The following is a 19,645-nucleotide window of genomic DNA, read 5'->3' on the forward strand; positions in this document are numbered from 1 at the left end:
TGTCACTATTTTTACTGCCTTCCCGATAGACCGCTTGGCATGGCGCCCAAAGGTGAACTTGCAGTGAGAACCGGGGCAGCTCCACCCTGTTTGCCGGGCACACGTGGGGCAGTTCTCACTTGGGAACGGCAGGTGTGCCTGGGGGCAGCGCCGCTCACCTTAGACACAGCGGGCATCAGCCTCCGGGCCTCCTCGAGGGTTTCTGTGCTGTTTGGGCAGCAGAACAGTTGATGCTGACCCATCTGAGGGCAGGACCGAGACGCCTTCTGTCTGCTCTCGTTTTCACAGGGGTCTGAGAACCCTCTAGACTTTTATGCAAAATGTAGGGGGAGGGGTACATGATTGTGAATTTTTCTTGGAGAGGTCCTCCAGAGAAGGCCTCTAGCCTGAAACGCTCACAAGCTCCTGCTGTAGAACCTCAAAGCCTTTTTATGTTTAACCATCATTTGTTGGAAGAGGCATGATTATCTTTATCCTGTTTATTTTGTTCCAACAAGTATTTACTGGGTGCTTGCTGTGTGCCAGGCAGCATTCTAGGCATTGGGAGCACATCACTGGGGCGAGACATACCAGCTGCCTGCCCTGTGAGGTGTGTCGCTTACTGGGATGCAGATCAGAAGCAAATGAATCCAAACCTGATGTTAAGTAGTGGAAAGGGCTGTGAAGAAAACCAGAGGAGGAGGGGGCTCCAGGCTGTTGGGGGTCTGGTGGATGGGGGTCAGGGAGGGCCTCTCTGAGGAGGTGACACTGAGCAGAGACCCTGGCAGGAGAAGTCTGGGTGGAGGGATCCCTGGGACCATGCCCGGCTTGAAGAACAGCCCCAGGACCGATGTGAGTGGAGTTGGGGGTGGGTGACGAGGTTGGAAAGGGCTCAGAAACCAGGGTGAGCAAGTGCGGTGGGCAGCCTGGGGGGTTATTACCCTTCAGGCTGATGCTGGGACCATGAAGGGACCGTCCTTGTGAGCAGAGCGGAAGCCGGTGTCCCCCTTCCTAAAGAGGAGCCCCGGGGTGCGGAGCAGGGTGTCTCCTCCCAGAGCTGGGAGGTTGCGGAGGTCTTCGGCCTCCAAGTCCAGTCCTCTCTGCTCCCTCGTGGTGAGACCCGCTGTCCCTGGTACCTAGTGCTGACATTCAGCCCCAGTCCCCCCCCCCCGCCCGCCCCCAGGCACGCTCTCCCCTCTCTCCACTACCTAACATCAGATTTGGATTCATTTACTCGTGATGTGCATCCCAGTGTTGTCATTCCTGCTGCAGAGTCTCCCTGGTCTGGTGGTTCCGGGAATGCTGGAGATGTTGGGCCCAAAGGTCAGGCCCTAGGATGAAGACTTGGGGCTTGGTAACAGGTTCACGGCCGGGCTGGGAAGTGCTGTGTTTCCTGACAGCGGGGCCCTGCCTGTCGGTCTCACCTGCTGTGTGTCCTCACCCTGACGTCCTGAGTGGCGGCGCGGGTCTGGCCAGAGCTTCTGACCCCTCAGAAGGGCCGCTTGATTTCCCCTCCCCAAATGAAAATTTCCCAGCTGTCCTCGGGGCACAGACCAAATAGCTGAAAACTCCTGGCTCAGTGAGCTTCCATCTAGAAGGACTGGCGTTCACAGCAGCCCTGTGTTCTAGATTCTCTGAGGCGGGGACGCTGTGGAGCCACCGGGAGCTCTGCGTGGCCTCCCTCTCTGGACCTCCCACGCTGCACTAACACTGTCCCTCCGAGGCTTGCTGGAGGGTGGGGTCTCACCATTTGTGATCTTTTTGATGGAGAAAGACTGCAGATGAGACTCCTGGGGAAGTTGATGGGGTGATGGCAGACCTCACCAGAGTGTCCGTAGGTTTAAAAAAAAAAAAAAGTGGTACCTCTTTAATTGCAAGCACTCACCTGAAGTCTGGGCCAGAGAGGAGAGAAGCTGAGGGAGGCAGGGGTGGCTGAGAAGAGAGAAAAGATAAAAAATAGGTGTATCATATGTTCCCAACAGGGGTGATTGCACCCCACAGAGCAGAGGCTGTTTCTGGGGGAGGGTGCTGAAAACATAAGTCTTATTGTATATATAGCCCAGCCAAGGTTCACATAGGACACAGACAGATGCACAGTTTATCTGTTGTGATAACATTTCTTTCAGGGGGTGGCAATTAGAAAAACTAGGAAAGCTCTTTCAGTAATGGGAACGAGCTGAGAAGCAGTGGTGCACGGAGGTGGGGGGCTGTGTGACAGCTGCCTGTCTCTGCTGGCTGGCCCGGAGGGTCCCTTGAGGGGAGCCATCGTGTTCAGGCAGATTTACAAATAAGTAGATGAGGACCAGGCCCAACCTTCCCTGCAAGGCCCTGTGGTCTGGGAACCTGAGATGGACAGAGTCACAGAGTCACGATTAACATCAGCCATGACCTATGTCAGGTCTCCCGAGTCCTAGCTCTCACCTGTCCCCTCTCTGAGCCGGCTTGGGAGAGCCAGCTGGACAGGTGGCACCAAGCAGACTCAGAGTCTTTAAGGAGCCAGTCGTGGCGTCAGAAGAGTGGGAACAGTAAGGCAGGTGGAGATCTCGCCTTGTTCCTCCTGGCTCCGGCTTTGTGGAGAGGTGGGGCATGGAGGCTAGGCCTCGTGCAGGTCGGGAGCCTTTCCTGCAGAGGGCGGGGCTTGGCCCTTTGGCTCGGATGTCCCTGTCATCTGGAGCAGAGGGCCGGGGGCGTCTGCACACCCCATGGTCTCTTGACGTGAGGTTTGCCGTGCGCACTGGCCCAATGGGGTGGGGTCCAGTGGATGGAGCAGTACCCGCGGGCAGGCGACTGGCTTTGATGTGGCCCCTGCGTGTGCTGGGGTGGCAGGCGCGTCACAGGAGTAGGCAGCAGAGCGTCGTCATCTCTTTCCCAACGTGTTCTTGGAAATGCACTTGTTCTGAGAGAATTAGGAAACGGCCTTCTATTTTGGGAGCTCTGTGTGTAGAGCATGTCATTGTTTCGCGTGCCCGTGGGCCCTTTGAAGGGTCGTGTTGGCAGAGGAGGTGGGAGGGTGCGAGGAGGCTGGCCCTGCGCAGGGGAGCCCAGGACTGATGAGTCACGCTGGGTGCTCTGGGCACAGCCCGGCGTCGGACGGGGGAAGACAGGCCAGACCCGAGCCTGGGCCCCGCAGGAGGAAGGAAGGAAGCCTGGGGCAGCAGATGCCCTTGGGAGGTTAGGTTTTGGGAATTGTCTTCTTAGGAGACGTAGTTCCGATGTGCGCTGGAACTCGGGGGAGGGCCGAGTGGGGGAACGGGGTGCAAAGCAGCGGGCCTGTGTCTGTTTGAGGTGACATGTAGGATTCTGAGAGAATCCGCGACCTTCCCTGCACAGATGTCACTGTGGTACTGTCGGGGACAGCGAGTTTCCAGGGTGGGGGTGGAGCCGGGACCCACTGCCAGACTGCTGCTTCCACCGTGTGCTCCTCCTCCTCTGTAATGTCATCTGCTCATTTTCCAGCAAAAAAGAGGAAACAGTGTTCTCTGGGGTGGGCCTGAAACATCCAGGGCCTCTGAGGTTCTCCCCTGCACTGGCTTCTAGCAGACGTTGCCTGTCTGGCCCGGAGGCTCCTAAGCCCCCAGGAGGGCTTACGTCTGGTGCCCCTGTGAGCTTCGCAGTCTTACGTGTCAGCCTGAGCTCAGGAGAGTCGTGTGGCCCTGGGGAGGCAAGGCCCAGCTTGTCTTCAGGTAGATGCAGCGTGGAGTACCCTGTTCTTAACACCACGTCCCTCATCACCCCATGTAGCAGCCCCTGTCTGCTTAGGGGAAGGCATCGCTGTTCCCCCACCTGCGGGTTAGCTGGCTGCTTTCCTGAGAAGCGGGTGTGAACTGAGCTCTGGTAGGCTGCTTTTGTCCCGTGCCTGTGGAGGGACAGTGGCCAGAGTGGGTAGCATTCTCGTGGCCAGGACGTGGCTGAGGCAGTGCAGGGAGTAGAGATGAGAGGTCCTGTGCGCTCTGGGAGGGGCTCTGGTGAGCATCGGGCAGAGGGTGAGGATAGAGACTGAGCACGGGCATCACCAGATTCCCTCTAAGAACCCACTTCTCGTCCTGCTTGGAAAAGAGGCCACAGCGTGCAGCACAGCAGAAAGAGAAGCTGTTCCCCCACAGCCAGGCTGCCCCCCAGACCCTGCAGGCCCAGCGCCTCCCGCAGCACCCAGGGCTAGGGCACACGTGGCTGCAGGTAGCCCTGGGCGGAGAGCGAGCCCTGCGTCAGCCTGTTACCTGGTGTCTTGTTCCCGCAAACCCCGCGGTGGGCTGCCCCCTCTCGGGTTGGTGCGCGGCGTGGAGATGCGGTGGCAGGTGCCGTGCTTACTTCCTGTCTGCACGTTTCCTTTTCCCTGCAGGCCTCTGGCTGTACCTGACAGGGAGCAGCCTGCCCTGTCTCACGTTGATTGGCTCTCCTAATTTTGGGTACAGGTCAGTTCACCGGGACCTGGAGGCCCAGATCGCCATCGTGACGGAGAGCCGGGCCCTGCAGCAGCAGCTTCACCAGGTTGGTTGGGGCCAGTGGGACCTCCCGGGGGGCTGGGGGCATAGCTGGGGGCCGGGTCCCCGAGGGCTGCCTCCTGCCACCATCTCCTGCTCATCTGGGGCTAAGCAGAGCAGGAAAGAACTGGGGTCCTCTCGAGCCTGCTGGGGCTGTTCCTGGGGGAGACCTGCTGCAGGGCCATCCTTCGAGGGTGCTGGCCTTTCTGCCTCCAGCCTGGGTGCCCTGTGCCGCCTACGTCCTGGGGGACATGTTCATTCCCTGCACGGGAAGGGAACACCGCTGTCTCCCTGGGATGTGAGCGCAGCGCTGGTTCCCAGCCTCTTCTGAGTCTGCGGATCACCTGTGAAAGGGGTTAGGAGCCGTGGTGGCTGAGGACCTGGGCCTGTTTGGGAAGAGTTTCAGGCAGCATCTGCTGTTCTTGAAAAAGACCCCCCCAGGAGGTGCCTCAGAGTCGAGGGGGAGAGAGGCGTAAGGAGAGGACACCCCTAACCCCAGACAGGAGGGCGCACAGGGAGCCAGAAAAGAGCCAAACCGGAGAAAGAACTTGGAGGCCGGTGCAGACGGGTTAATGGGCTGAGCCACTGCAGGGCTTTGACAGCCAGCTCACATTTCCTGTGCCCTTGAGCCAGCATGCACGGTCCTTCTGCACTAAGAACTTGGATTCTATTCATTTTACTTCTATTTTATTTGCTTAAAGTTGTTTGAGACAGGGGAGGATATAGCTCAAGTGTTAGAGCGCATGCTCAGAGTGCATGAGGTCCAGAGTTCAATCCCCAGCATCTCCTCTAAAAATAAATCAATCTAACCCCCCCTCAAAAAAAAATTGTTTGACTTGGTAGTGACCTGGTTTGGGGTTGAATACACAGGAGATGATGGAGGTGTGTCTGGCCTGCAGCAGGGGCCCCTGTGGTGTGTGGGTGGGGTCTGGAGGTGGGCAGTGTGCGGGACCCAGTGGAAGCTCGTGGGCTGTGTCTGCCTTCTACTGTGTCGGGCAGGTGACAAGCAGGCCTCTGTTTCCAAGGTGTCTTTCCTCATGCTCGTAGTTGTAACAGGCTTTCTTTCCTTGCGGCCGTGAGGGGGAAGGCAGGCATCCTTCTCGGGAGTGCGGAGGTGGGGAGGTGGGGCTGAGGGAGAGCCTAACCTGCTCTGTCTGGCTCAGCAGCCTGTGGCCCCCGGGCACCTCCTGCTCCACTGGAGGAGACTCCCCAGCGGCCTCGTGGGAGAGCAGCCCTTTCTCCCCAGCTGGGGCTGGAGTGTCGCGGGGGCAGGGCCCTGAGTCCCTGCTGCCGGCCAGCCGGGGACCCACGGTCGGGTCCAGGGAGGCTGGGGGGTCACATGCTTTGCTGACCCAGGTAGGAAGGGAACGCAGTGGTGATTCCCAAGAGGGCAGGCCTCCTTCCGCGATAGCGGTTGTTCATTTTCTGTTTAAAGTCGAGAGCAACCATGGGTGCCTGGGATTCCTTAGTGCTTTTACGTGAATCTTTGCACCTGGTTGCCTGCAGGGCTGACAGACTTTTGAGAAGTGTGTGTGCATGAAACCTGGATGATCCCTGGGGCTCAAGAATTTGTGACCTTTACAACAAAGCCTTTCCAGGGGAGGTGTGGGCTCCCCACCTGAGTCATGGAGGCACAGGCAGCACTGCCGTAGGTCGGCCCTCGGGGCGTCAGCCCCTGTTAAGCTTTTATTCTCCAGTGTTTGGGAATTGCTGTTGCGAAACTGTTGGAGCCTTTGTTGATGGATGAGGAAATGGTAACTGCCTTGTTCCCTGGGATCTGCCTCCTGCGATCTGGGAATCTTGTCAGTGACTGAATGGGGCCTCCGTGCCGGGAAGGGCTTCATGACCAGGGCAGAGAGGAAGTGGCAGTGGTGGGCCCTGGGTGGCCGGCGGGAGAATCTGATCTGCTCAGCAGATCACAGATGCTCTGGTGAAGCTTCCAGCAAATGGCCCAGGAGGTTCCAGTAGACGCCGACTGGCCTCAGAGTGGGCTGGGGCAGTGCGGGGAGGACAGACCAGCCTCAATGCCAGGATCTCTGGGACTTTCACTCGGTCGCTCAGAGCTGGGTTTGCACAGACAGTAGACAGTGGTCAGTGTGAATGTGGCCTCGGGCCAGGACCAGGTCTCCATGAGTCTCGGTTGATTTAGGGGAGCAAGTCTCTGCCCAGGGTCCTGTGCAGGCCCCTCTCCACCACTTCCTGAGTAAGGGGACTGAACCCACATCCTGGATCTTGAGAAGAGCTGGGCCGGTTGTGGTCAGGAGCTGCTTTCCCAAGTGACATATTTGGGATATTTTCTTTTTCTTTCCAAACCTGAATCCCAGGGGCTTTGGATGGTGGGAGGGTGCCATGCAGCCCTTCTGTTCTTTAGAGGCACATTGATTTCTCTGCCTTTGAAATGCAAAAATGCATTTCTGGATAATTCCACCTGTGTATTTATATACTGGGACTGCAGCCACCCTCTGGAGAGGCCCATATGCTGCCCGGTCCTGGGACTGTCTGGCCGCACAACCTCCCACAGCCCGGAAAGTCCCCAAAACCCCGCTGCCTCGGTTCCTGCTCTCAGAAGCCGCCTCTGGAGTCCTCCCTGGGACACAGGGAAGGGCCCTGTTCATGTCACAGTGGGCACCGGGGTGGGGAGATTTTTTTTTTATCCGAATCCGAAGTCCCTCCCTTTTACTCAGTACATACAGTAAAAACTGAAAGCTTCCTGGTTTTGTTCGGAGAACACAGTTTACCACTCGTGACCTCAGACAGACTCTTTTGAACGGCATTGTAACCCCCATCAGCTGACTTCCTTCTGTGTCCCTACGTGGAGTCTGGGAGGAAACTTAAGTGTTTCTGGTAATTTAATTGAAATCTTGGCTGCGTATTCATTTGAAAACATAAAGCTGGAGCCGGGTTTGTGGAGACTTCAGCAAAGCAGCCCCCCGAGCCCAGGGCTGGCTCCTCTGTCGGCCATCCAGCTGTGGTCAGCGGGCAGGGGGTGTGGAGCGGCGCGGGTCTGCTCGGACCGGAGGTGCTGGGGACCCTGGCCCTGGGAGCACCGCATTCTTGACCAGGGAGTCGACGTGGAAGACTGCAGCGAGTAAAGAATTTCTCCAACCCTTGACGGGAAGAGCTGCAGACAGATTCCGTAGTGTTCTGGAGGGCAAGACGCCCTCCATCCCCTGTCCTCACGGGGGCAGAGGAGTCTGCCAGGAACACGGCTTCCATTCCTGCCCCCGGAGGAGGGAGCGTCTAGCGCCCCGTGGTGGGGGTGGTACCATTCCGGTGCTTCCTGGTGTTTCTGGTCCCGCAGGGGACAGTTTTCCAAGCTGCTGCTGTGGGGTCCTCACGATGGCATGGGGTGGTCAGTACGTGCTACTTGAAGGGATGTAAGATTCAGAGAGGGGTGTCCCGGCCTCTGGCGGTGGAAGCAGAATCACACACCCTGACCGCTGCCTCCTGCCCTTCGAATGCGTCCATACCTCATTAAGGAAACAGCACTTTTGTCGGGAGTCAGTGTTTTAAAAAGAGGCAGTTTCTCCTCTCAAAGATTCTAAACACAATTCAAGATAAGACTTGTATCAGTGTTTTTTAATTAACTTGTTTTAAAATATGAAAATAATTGTTCAAGGTAAAATGAGAAAATGAGAAGATCCTAACCCTCTCACCCGGAGAGACCGGCTGAAATCGTTTTGGTCGTTCCTGGCCGGTCTTGTTCTGCGTGCACGTGGAGAGGCGTGCCTTTTCTTCTTCATGGAATTAAGATTATGTTGTGTATGTTAATTCATGTCCGGTGTCTTTCACTTAATATATTGTGCACTTTCCATATCACTAAGAACATGTTCTTCTAGAAGATGATGATTTTATGGTGAACGCTGGTGTTTATTATATTTGGTTGTTGGACGTTTAGGTGGTTTCCAGTTCTTCTGTTACAAACATCGGTGTGATAAATACCAGTGCACAGAAACCTTCGTGCGTGGTTTTTTTTGTTGGGATAAACTCTTGCAAGTGGAGCTTTTCAAGGCTTTTGATACCTGTTGCCAAATCGCTCTCGAGACAGATGATCCGACCTCCCCTTTCCATCAGCAGCGTCCGAGGGCATCTGCTCCCTCTGCCTTTATCAGCAGGGAGTGATGCTATTACAAAATTACCTTTTGCCAGTTTGAGAGGAGAGAAAAAGAACTGTCTCATTAAAAAAAAAACTCATTATTTTAACTGGCACTATATCAGTTAGGGAGGGTGAACTTTTGAACAGTTTTTCCACCAGCTGTATTTTTTCCACTCTGAGTTGCCTGTTCCACATGCGTCTCTGTCTTCGACGTGCAGACATCCTGGCTTCCCTAGCTTTTCGAAAGCATGTTTACAGGGCCACCCGCCCTGGCCCCCGAGCCTCTGGGCCGGCCAGACATGCGGAGTCGGACACCCGGCACGGTTGCTGACTCTTAACTCCTGTTTGTATCTCCCCCCCAGGAGCAAGAGCAGCTCTACCTGAGGTCAGGTGTGGTGTCCTCTGCCACCTTTGAGCAGCCGAGTCGGCAGGTGAAGCTGTGGGTGAAGATGGTGACCCCACTGATTAAGAACTTCTTCTGAGGACAACAGGTGCGGACCCCAGCCCCCCAGTGCGGTTTCCCAGGGGCTCACTGGGGAAGTCGGGGGTGGGAGCGCTCCACTCGGCGGCTTTCCGGGGCGCTTTGTCCTTGGTTATGTACCAAGGGGCGTGTGTCTGGAGTGGCAGACGGTTCTCAGTGCCTTTGAAGCCTGATTCTGAGTTAGGCAGCCCTCTCATCTTCTGTCAGGTCCCAGCTCTCCGCGAATCCCAGGTCCCGGGGAGGCAGCGGTGGGGTCCATGTCTGGGTGCGTGTCTGTCCTCCTGTCCCTGGGGCTGGGGACTCTGCGCCTCCCGCCTCCCGCGTGTTCCTGAAGGCTTGTCGCCCGGGCAACTGCAGCTGCGGGGATGAGAGTGCGGGTCAGACCCTGGGGCTGACGTTCCTGTGACTCGCTCTTGCGGAGACACGCTGTCCTCCGTGCTGGCAGCTCTGCCCACCCAGGAGCCTGCCCTGCGCAGAGGCTGCCGGCTGTGCTCCCAGGGGATGAGATGAGGCCTGACCTGAGTGGCCTCTGGGCTCTCCGGACGCTGGGGAGCCGGGCAGGATGCGGCTGCCATTAGAGCTGGGGTCTTTCCTCAGTGACCCTCCATGTTCCAGATCCCTTTGGACCTGGACCTCAGCCCCAGTGGCCCCGGGTGGGATGTTCTGAGATAGACCCTGCTAGCCCAGCCCACAGCATGGTGGGGTCAGGGAGGGAGAGGCTGCGTGAGGACGAGGTCCCGAGGTGTGGGGCTGAGCGCGTTGGCTCCGTGCGGAGTGTGTTCCGCAGGGCCTGGTACCTGCCCCTGGTTCTCTTCTCACCTTCATTTTGAAGGACTATTTTCTTCTATCATTTTTAGTTTTTCTCAACATTTTAATTGCTTTTCATTTTATTCAAATGTCACGCACATTTAGAGGGAAAAATGATACCAAAAGACCAGCAGTGCAGCTGTTCCTGTCCTTCCTGGCCTCCAAGCAGCCACTTACGGTCCTGTCATCTGTTCCCTCTGATCCTTAGCCTGCGCTCCGCCCCTGCCCCCAGCGTCTCCAGGAGCAGATTCCAAAACCACTGCCCAGTCCACATGTCCAGGCGCTTGAACCTTGCACAGAGAGAAGGCCTCGCAGCCCCAGGGCACGCAGCCCGTCCTCGGGGGCGAGGCGAGATTCCGTTCCTGCCCGTTGCTTCCTGTGCCCCCCCCGGGAGCGGGCGGTTAGCCCTGACTGCAGTGCCTTGCTGCGTGTGGAGGGGCTCCAGTGCTGGGCGCACCTCCTCTTAGACTAGGCGCAGCCACAGCCCCTCCCCCGGGGCCGGGCCCATCTGCCGGGCTCTGTGGTTGCGAGTCGGGTAGAGTGGTGGCCACACCGCCCTGGGGCAGCGGCACATCAGTTAACACTGTTTGTCTTCAAACCAGTTATTAAATTGTCCTGTGGGACAATTAGAGGAGGAAAGCCAAAAGCATGTGCTAGGGCCCTGGGCTTCTGTCTGGAGAGAGGCTTTCAGTAAGTGGCATTTGCGTCCCTGCAGCTGCTGTGGGACCAGAGTGAGCACTGCGCCACAGCCGCGCTTGAGCGATCGGTGCCCTCCCCTGGTTTCTGCCTTCAGGACGGTCCTGGGGGGCTCTCCTCTCCCCCCGCTCTGCCGGGAGCTCACCCCAGCCCGGGCCCCACCCTGCTGTCCACCAGGCCGCTGTGGCCTCGGAGCTCCTCCCGTCCCAGTCCGTGTCTCCCAGAGACTGGATTGCAACTCTGAGGTGAACTGTCTCTTGCAAAGTTTGGAGAGAATTTTATCAACTACCCACAACATGTAGTGTGGGATAAATGACTATTTTGTTCCAGGCTTTAAAGGCAAAATTGGAAAACCTTCCCATTCTGTAGTTATTACCAGGGATTAAGAACGACTTTCCTGGTGGCCACTGGCAGTTTTATCTCCTCCAGTCAGAGGAGTGGCTTCCCTGTCCCTCCGGCCTGGACACGAAGGGCAGCAGTGACCCCTCCTGGCCAGCAGAGGTGGTTGCCCGGAAGCCAGGCTCTTTTTGCCTTCCAAAGGAGTGGGTTCTCTGGGCCCCAGGCTCATTGTAAATGATTGCCCTCAGAGTTAGGGGTTCTGGGGCCTCCTGTTCACCCATGGTTTAGGTGAGAATACTCAGAGTTTTCGCAGACCTTCAGGATCAGTGAGGCCAGGTAGTCCCGGGGCCTGCCTCCGCTCTCAGGCCAGAAACCACCAAGGATGCCGGCGTAGGGGCCCCCACTGGGGCCCACGTTATCTAGAGTTCGTGGGCCCCTTCAGCTGCCTTCCCTGTTCTGCCTGCATCCCGCTACCCTTGCCTGCCCCGAGTGGCAGCCCAGCTGCCTTGCTGGATGGCCCTGCATCAGCTCGGCCACAGAGCCAGGCAGGTCTCGGGCTTGCCGCTCCACTCCTGCTGAGGTCATTCTGGCTGCAGATAGAAGCACCCCCTGCCAGTCAGACGGGGGGGCCCGAGGTCTTGGGCAGGTTTGTCCCAGGGCAGCCTCCCACCCGCCTGGGAGCAGGAGCCCACAGAGGGAGGCGGGACGAGATCGGCCACCACTCGGCCCTTCCTGCTGGCTGGTGGGCAGGCTGCTGGCCACCTCGCACAGCGGGCCGTGTGTGTGGACTGCCTTTCCTTAGCCTCGTCTCCGCGTCTGGAGCACAGGCCGGGCCCTGAGCCACCCGGGCCCCTGCCATGCTCAGCCCCCGGTTCTGGCGCCTGCGGGCCAGCTTGCCTCTCGGGGAGCTGGGGTTTCCTGGCTCCTGAGCGGCTCTCGCTTTTAAGCCGACTTGGGCTTGGTCTGTTCTTGTTTTCCAGTTTGTTCAGATGGTAGGTTAGGCGGTGTGAGGGTTTTCTTGCTTCTTGAGGAAGCCTATGTTGCTGTGAACTTCTTTCTTAGAACTGCTTTTGCTGCATCCCATAGATTTTGGAAAACTGCTTTTATTTTCATTTTTCTTAGGTGTTTTCTGATTTTCTCTGATTTCTGCACTGACCCATCAGTGTTTTGGTAGCATGTCGTTTATCGTCTGTGTGTGTGTTTCCCGTTTTCCTTCCTGTGATTGGTTTCTACTGCCAGACACCATCCTGGTTGGAAAAAAATGCTCAATACACTTTGTATCCTTTTAAATGGGAGGAGATTTGTTTTGTGGCCTAGCATGCGACCCGTCCTGGTGAAGTTCCACGTGCACTTGAACGTGTATTCTGTGTTTGGATGGAATGTCCTGTGGGTATCCACTAAGTCCAGCTGGTCTAATTAAGACCCCACTGTCACTGATTTTCTGTCTGGATCGTCTGTCCACTGATGTAAGTGGTGTGTTAAAGTCTTCTATTGCTGTGTGACCGCCAGCTTCTTTGTCTCCTTCCGTCAGTGTTTGCTCTACACCTTTCCTATGTTAGGTGTGTACATGTTAATGAATGTTGTATCCTCTTGTGTTGTGTTCTTTTATCGTTATACTTTCTTCTGTTAAAGATTTTAACACAAAACCCACTGTCAGGAGGCAGGAAGTGAGAACTGATTGTGGAGGGAGGGAGACGAAAGACCTTGAAGATGCTGCCCCAGAACTGAGACGGGAGCCGTGGGCCACTTACCCATGACCTCCCCAGACACAAACACATGTTTAAGGTGGTCCCTGAGTCTGTGTTCATCATGTCCCGTTCCCACAATTTCAGAAAGTGGGCAGGTGACAGGGAAGCTCTTGAGCTGCGTCGAAATGGCGCCTCCGTGGAATAGTTTGCTCTCAGAATTCCTGGGCAGGGAGGAGGCATGACTATAATTTTCTTCCTTGAGAGAAGGGTAGACTGTTTTAGGGGACGGTGCCCGTGGAGGGGCAGCTCCAGTGGATGTGGGAACACCCTGGCCCCTCGCGGGGGGTGGGGGTCGCTGGCCTGTAGCATCAGGCCTCCAGCTCTAACCCTCTGTGCTGCTTGTGGGAAAAAGTGGAATTAAGGGTTGGGGGGCATGGTTCCTAGGATGCTCGCCTGGCTGCTGGGGCTTGGGGGACTCACCCTAAGGCTGTACCAGGCCCTTGGTGGCTGCTGGCTCAAGCGAATCAGACACAAGTGAGTGACTTCATTGTTTTAATCCAACCCACGCCCCCTCTTCCACACTGCCCTCCACCCTCTGGCTAGTCCAGATGTGCGTGGCTGTAAATTCTCAGTTATTTAGGAGAACAGAAAGCAACCATCAGTTCCTGTGAAAGTAAGAGGTGGTTGCAAGGCTGAGTTTCTAACTGTAAATTTGGAGTTGTGGTCAGGACCCGGCCCACGGCGCCAGCTAGACCTGCAGGAGCAGCGCCACGGCGGCCAGGATCCACTTGGCTGCCTTCTCTTTGGTCTTCAGGTTAAAGGTCCAGACGTAGGTGGGGCCGCGGATGCGGGTTTTGTACACCGGGCACTCATAGATGTTCTTGGTTTCTGTGCGGTCCACAGGGATGGCCTTGATGAAGATGACGGGCATGGCCGGCGTCAGCTCTTTCAGCCGTGCTTCGGCGATGACTCCGGTCTGGGTGTCCCAGCGAGCTCCTGTGGGGACAGGGCGGCCGTGGTGAGACGACTGGTTCCTGTCTTGTGTGTGGGTAGTGAGGGGAGGGGCCTGGCACCCCACTGCCCCTGCAGACATGGGCATCCCTAAAAGCGGGGCTGTCAGAGGACTGGGTCGGGGACAGCTCAGCCCTGAAGCTCCTGGAGCCCTTGTTTACAGTTGTGGTGTTTTCAGAGTCTCAAATACCTGTCAGCCTCCTTAGTATAACTCCAGCTGAAGATTACAGATTAACGCTCCGATCCCCCTCCGGTGTACTGTCGGTCCCACGTGCCCAAACGTGGTGTAAATAGCTATGTATGCACATGGAACTGTTGTTGCCTTTAACCAGCCTGCTGCTCTTTCTACTCACCCTATCTCATGGTGGTTTCCTGTCTGTAATTCCAAAATAAACATGGGGAATGGCTATGGCGATTTGGCTGTGGTGACGTGGGCATTGGGGCGCCCAGACACCCCCACAGGTAAAGGGGTGATGGCAGTCGCTGAGATGGACGGGTTTATGCTGGAGTAATTGGCTAAGGAAATGGACCGCCTGCCTGGTGGTCCTGTCTGGCAGGATTGGGGTGACATGGGCGGAGCTGAATGAGCACCAGCCTTGCATGTCCCCCCCACCCTCCGCTGGGACCTGGCTATGCGAGGGCTTCCCTTCCCTGGAAACCTGGTCCCCAAGATGGGCAGTGGCAGCACCTTGGCTCGGAGAGATGTGGACAGAGGCAGAGGTAGGGCCCTCTCAGATGGTGTCCCCATCCCCATGGGCCCAAGCACCTCCCCCTGTGCCCCCATTACCTTCCATGAAGAGCCCGTACACGTAGGAACCCTCCCGAGGGGGCGCAGTCATGTCCTCCCGGCTCTTCTTGGTCACCTCCACGGACAGACACATCTTGTCCAGCGGCCACTCGTTCTTCCTGGCCATGGACTGCATGATGGCCGTGAGGAAGGACTGCGGGTTGAAGAAGCCGGCCAGCCACACCGTGGTGGGCAGCGCGAAGTCCGTTGTCCAGGCCTCGAGCTCCTGGAGAGGATGTGAGGACAGCGCTGGATCCCCACGCCCCGCAGGGCGGACCGAGGTCAGGGGAGGGCTGCCTGAGTCGCCACTTCACTATCTGGCTCTTTCTTATTAAATGTGCGGACGGGAAGAGCAGGGCCCAGGAGGGGTGGTGGTTCAGCGACAAGAGAACAGGGAGGCTGAAGGAGGCGGCTGCTCTCCACCCCTGCCGCCCTCAGGAGGCACTCGCCCTGACGGGGTTCCTGGAGCCCGGCCCTTCCAGCCCTGTTCTGACAAAGGCCAGGCCAGTAGGGGCCTCGGGCGGGTGGGGACGCACATTCCCCCTTCACAGCGCCACTCCCCAGGCTTGGGGGCAGGTTTGCTGAGAGTCAGGGCAGCGGCTCCTCGGAGGACTGTCCTTACCCTAATTCGGAGCAGCAGGTCAGCGTACCAGGCCGCCAGGCCCATCATGGAGGGGTAGGCCCGGGCCATCCACGTGTCGGGCACGGTGTCATAGAACAGGGCTGTGGACAGGTCCTCCATATCGGTCGTGATGGTCAGTTCTCCCTGGGGGTCACACGGACAGGGTGCTGGGGCGATCGGCACAGATGCAGACCCAGTCAGTCCCAGGCCTCGTTTCATCCTCTCCCAGGAGGTGCCCCCCCCCCCGCCATGTGTGTCGTGAATTGGATGTAGGTCTGTTCAATACTTCAGAGATGCCCAGTGGTGCCCACTGCTCCAAACCAGGGAGCTCAGCGGGCCGAGGCCCAGCGGCCCGGGGCAGCTGGTTTTGCCGCTGAGCTAGGCTGGCCTGCGGCGGCCAGTCCCCGTTCTGAGTCACGCCCCGGGTCCTGCCCACCGTGTCTTTACCTTCAGCCCCAGGTTCAGCTCCTTTAGCGAGCGGCGCATTTCGTTGGTTAGGATGTTCATTCTTTCACATTCTTGGAAGGCCACGACCACGTAGGGGGTCTTCTCGGATGCCTTGGCCATGATCTCGGCCATGTTGAACGTCTCCGGGATCTTCTCCAGGATCTCGTCCAGCACGGCCTTCACCTGGAAGCCAGTCCCCAGCCAGCCCACGTCACGGCACCCGCACTGGCCAGCCCCCCCCCCCCCTTGCCAGGTCGAGCCCTGGAGCACGGCAGGTGGAGCTGCCAGAAAAACAGGACCATGGAGGTGCAGCCCCGCGTTTAACCAGGAGGAGGGAATCCTGGCCCTCAGGCTCTGCCGTTCTGGTCTGGTTGCCAAGGCTGCGTGGCTGTGACCGAGCAAGCATCTGGCTGCACTAGCCTGGTGCCTTCAGACATCCCTGAGGCCACCGGCTTCTGGGTGGGGGACCATGGCCTTGTCCTCTAGGTGGGCTGTCTGCAGGGACTGCTGGTCACACCCTCTCCAGGGGTGGCCCACACAATGGTCCTGAACCCCACTGCCCATCAGCAGACCTCTGGTTTGAATCATTAGACAAAGAAAAGGTCATGGCGCCTCGCAGCACTAAGGGGCTTCCAATCAAGAATTTGCTTCCTGGGAAGCTCAGTATTTGCGTAATTTTTAGTAGAACTTGTCTGGATTATTTAAAAAAGTGCCAGGGTGCTGATCCCTCTGGAAATGGCAGAGGTGAACCTCACGAACGGGAGTTTATTCAATGCTCCAACATTGCCTGGGGTTTTCTGCTGCTTTGAGTGTGTGGGGTCTGCCCACCACGATCCTCTAAGCTCATCCAGGGGGACTGTTCTGGCGTCTGGGCTGCCCTGCGGGGGCGACATGTGCTGCGCTCCCAGGGTTGGGGAGGGGCAGGTGCTCTTGTGGGCGCTCACCTCGCAGAGTCAGAAGCTGCAGAGAGGGAGGCACGGGACTGCTCCCAGGGACCCAGAGGTCCCCCAGATCCTGGAGGCTGAGCCTCTGGAGCTTGGCTGTGCGGGTCCTGCTGAGGCTACAGCTCGGCGCTGGCCCATCAGCTGGCCTGCAGGCCCCCCGCCAGAGGTCCCAATTCTGAGGTCTGGGGTGGGGTCCCATGCGGTTGCTGACAAGTTCCCAGGGGCTGCTGCTCATCAGTCAGGCGCACGCTGCGACCCCAGGTCCCGGGCCCTGCCCTTCCTCTGGCACTGGATGGGTAGCAAACCCGGCTCCTACCTTCTCCTCACGGGACACGCCGGTGCCTGCCCCCGTGTCAGTCTCTTTGGGCTGCATTTCCAGGACAGTGCGGAACAGCTTCTCCGAGGTGACTGTCAGGAACCCAATCTCCGCGTTGGGATGTAGGCCGTACAGGTAGGGGCTCTCAGGGGGCAGGTTCTCGTCGATGTATTCGTGGTAGCCCTGCAGTGGGGAGGCAGGTGAGCAGGTGGGGCTGTGCCAGCTGGACCCGTGTCCTCTGCTTACTGGGCTGTGCGTACCAGAACGTTCTGCCCACGTCGTGCTCTCCACACTGACCCCACTGGTTCCCTAACCGCCCCCTTCAGGGCTGCTGCCCGGCTACACGGAGGAAGCCCCACTCCCCTCCGTAGGCGCCGTGTGTCAAGCCCTCTCGTCTGGGCAGCCTGGCCGCCGGACTGATAACGGGCAGCCCATCTGCGGGGGAGCCTGCGGGTAGGCACTGACCTTGTAGTCCAGGTTGGGGGGGATCTGGAAGCCGGGGGCCAGCAGGATCTCCCCCTCCAGCATCTCTGCCCGGACATACTCTGCCAGGTACGTCCTGCAGAGCCGGCGGTCCCAGTCGTCGGTGATGTGGCCGCCGTACATGATCTCCCCAAAGAGGTAGCGGAGGTCGTCCCAGGGCACCTTGGGAAGGGTGGCCGCCGTCAGGGTCTGCCTGGGTCTGCTAGCCTCTCCTTGGTCACCCCTGCCTCCTCCTCACCCACCAGGTCTGCAGGGTCACCTGCTGCCCTCAGTCACCAGGCCCAAGACCGGCCCTCCTCCCCTCTGGCCTGGCAGCCAGCCCCTCCTTGACGCTTTTCCCCCTGGGCTTCTGCCTCCGCCCCCACCACGACGCCTGGCCCTCTGCCCACACCTCCTCTCCGTGTTCTCCCTTGGTGGTGACCCCACCGGACCTCGTCTGCTGGCACTGCAGACTCCACAGACACCCCCGCAGCCTGCTGAGCCCCGACTTGTTCCCTCCACCTGTGCCCACCTTGTTCTTCATGCTCGGAAATGTGGAGCCACCCGTGACCTTTCCCTTCACTGGCCACTTCCAACAAGGGCAGTATCTCTATATGGATGGGGTGATGGCTCTTGGGACCGAAGATCTTTTTGGCCGTGTAGTCCACTTTGCTGTAACCTCAGAATCTGCCCAGTGGGTCTTCTGGTCCCACGGAAGTCGGCCTGGTTCCTGTTTTACTCCCGCAGCCTTGCCCGCATGTGTCCCAGAGCTCGGTGTAGCATCGCCAGCTGGAAGTAGCTCTCTCCACCACCACGAGGGCAGCGCGCACAAGTGCACCCCCTGGTGGCGGGTCTCTCCACGCATCCCACCCTTGGCCACTCCCACTGCCATCGGGCCTGCCTCTTCTTCCCCGTGAGGCTCGCAGCCTGGGATGCCCACTCTCAGCCGCCACGCACCATGGCCATACTCCTCCTCTGAAGCCAGCTGGAATGCAGCCTCCTCCCCAAAGCCAGAAATCCGCCCCCCGGCTCCCAGTCCCCAGCACAGAGCTGTTCTTGGAGAGCCGGTGCTGTCCAGCAGTGGACGCCATGTGCATGGTTTTGGATTTTCTAGCCGCCACTTAAGTAGAAAGATTGTTCCATCAGATACTCAGCAGAAAAGCTATTGATAAGGTATTTAAATTCTTGTTTTTGGTACCAAGCTTTTGAAGTCCAGAGTGTCTCTTGCTGTACCTCGCTGCACACATGGCTGTTTCCCTGAGGGTGGAGGCTCCTTAAGGGCAAGGTGTGCATCCGTGTGGTGTAACTTCTACAGGTCCTGCCTCGGTGGCACCTGTTTTCCCAGTACTGGCCGGTTCAAGTCCACTGAGTGAGCACTTGATGTATCAGTGGTGTGAGGTGCTCTCGTGGTTTTTTCACTTAAGACAATCACCTTCTCTTAATCGTCACCTCACGGCTCCGTCGTCTCTCTGGGCTTGGCTGTCTTGGGCGCGTGCTGAGCTGCGTTTTCTGCATTTTGCTTATGTGCTTTGGGGACAGCTTCTGTGTCTTCTGCGAAGTGGGGCTGGGCCCACCTCGTTCCGCCTCCCGCAGCTCCCAACAAGCTGTCTCCTGGGGGGACGGTTCTCCCCCGTGGGGTGGGGGCAGTGGGACCAGCCACCAGGGGCGGATGGGCTCCCCAGACGCTCATCAGAGAGGCGCTCCCAGGCCTCACCCTCAGAGTCCCAGTCGGTGTGGGAAGCACGGCCTGACTTCCTCCAAGTCAGGGGGATGGCATGGGCTATGGGACAGGCTGTGGACGTGGGGGACATCATCCAGGTGGTTCCGTAAGGCTGTGAGCTCAGACTGTGCAGGTCCAGTGCCTGCTCATACCCTGCTAAGCAGGTCGGCGGGTGTCACCTAGGCCTCACCCCGCTCGTCACCAGACCACACGGCATGCACTCTCTTGAGCAGTTTTTTTCTCATCTTGGGTTCTGTGTGTGTGTCGAAGGAGGGCAGTGTCTGCATAAACAAAGGTCCTTTAACAATTCTAGCAGGACTCCGGGGAGAGATCTGCTCTGATGGAGCTGATGTGATGATGAAATTCTTCTTTCACATCTCGTGTTTATTTACTTGCACGTGTGCGTCTTAAGATGTGCCACCAGTGTTCAGCTCGGACCCTGTTGTGAGCCCTGGCACCTGCCCCCTACCTGGGCGTCTCCGCTCTCAGCCTGTGGACTGGCCGCCTGTTCGGTGTCCTCAGGTGTTCCCTGAGGACGCTGGCTCCCCGCAGTCCATTGCAGCTGCCTGCACAGCACACGACATGTTTGTTTCAATTTTCAATAAAGATGAAAGGAAGCGGTCCATCTTTCCAGCAGATTTTTCGGCCTTCCCTCTAAATCTGCGTTCTGTCCCCAGACACTGACTGGCAAGGCCTGCAGCCGGGAGGCCCGTCCTCTCCCGGCTCAGAATGCCAGGGTGCTGGCCTTTGCAGGGGCACTCCAGTTCGG

The 19,645-nt window shown here is 58.1% G+C and overlaps 2 protein-coding genes across 16 annotated transcripts in view; one reads left to right on the plus strand and one right to left on the minus strand.

The window, feature by feature from the left end:
- PGS1 (phosphatidylglycerophosphate synthase 1) overlaps positions 1-13,604 on the plus strand; it is a 36,435-nt gene extending 22,831 nt beyond the window's left edge. For 2 of the 3 annotated variants that reach the window (XM_072939724.1, XM_006199432.4), the window contains exons 8-10: positions 4,319-4,467; positions 8,919-9,047; positions 13,471-13,604. In XM_072939724.1, the coding sequence (XP_072795825.1) occupies positions 4,319-4,467; positions 8,919-9,038 (269 nt within the window). In that variant the 3' untranslated portion in view covers positions 9,039-9,047; positions 13,471-13,604. Of the gene's footprint in view, positions 1-4,318; positions 4,468-8,918; positions 9,048-13,470 lie in introns of those variants that run through there. The other variant, XM_031685805.2, reaches the window with a different exon arrangement.
- DNAH17 (dynein axonemal heavy chain 17) overlaps positions 13,103-19,645 on the minus strand; it is a 113,318-nt gene continuing 106,775 nt past the window's right edge. For 12 of the 13 annotated variants that reach the window (XM_072939714.1, XM_072939715.1, XM_072939713.1 and 9 more), the window contains 6 exons: positions 17,160-17,339; positions 16,695-16,877; positions 15,435-15,617; positions 14,988-15,131; positions 14,366-14,591; positions 13,103-13,563 (listed from right to left, as the gene is read on the minus strand). In XM_072939714.1, coding sequence (XP_072795815.1) covers positions 13,316-13,563; positions 14,366-14,591; positions 14,988-15,131; positions 15,435-15,617; positions 16,695-16,877; positions 17,160-17,339 — 1,164 coding nt within the window. In that variant the 3' untranslated portion in view covers positions 13,103-13,315. Of the gene's footprint in view, positions 13,564-14,365; positions 14,592-14,987; positions 15,155-15,434; positions 15,618-16,694; positions 16,878-17,159; positions 17,340-19,645 lie in introns of those variants that run through there. The other variant, XM_072939721.1, reaches the window with a different exon arrangement.

Source organism: Vicugna pacos, chromosome 16, assembly GCF_048564905.1.
Source record: "Vicugna pacos chromosome 16, VicPac4, whole genome shotgun sequence".
In the NCBI taxonomy this organism is placed as follows: domain Eukaryota; kingdom Metazoa; phylum Chordata; class Mammalia; order Artiodactyla; family Camelidae; genus Vicugna; species Vicugna pacos.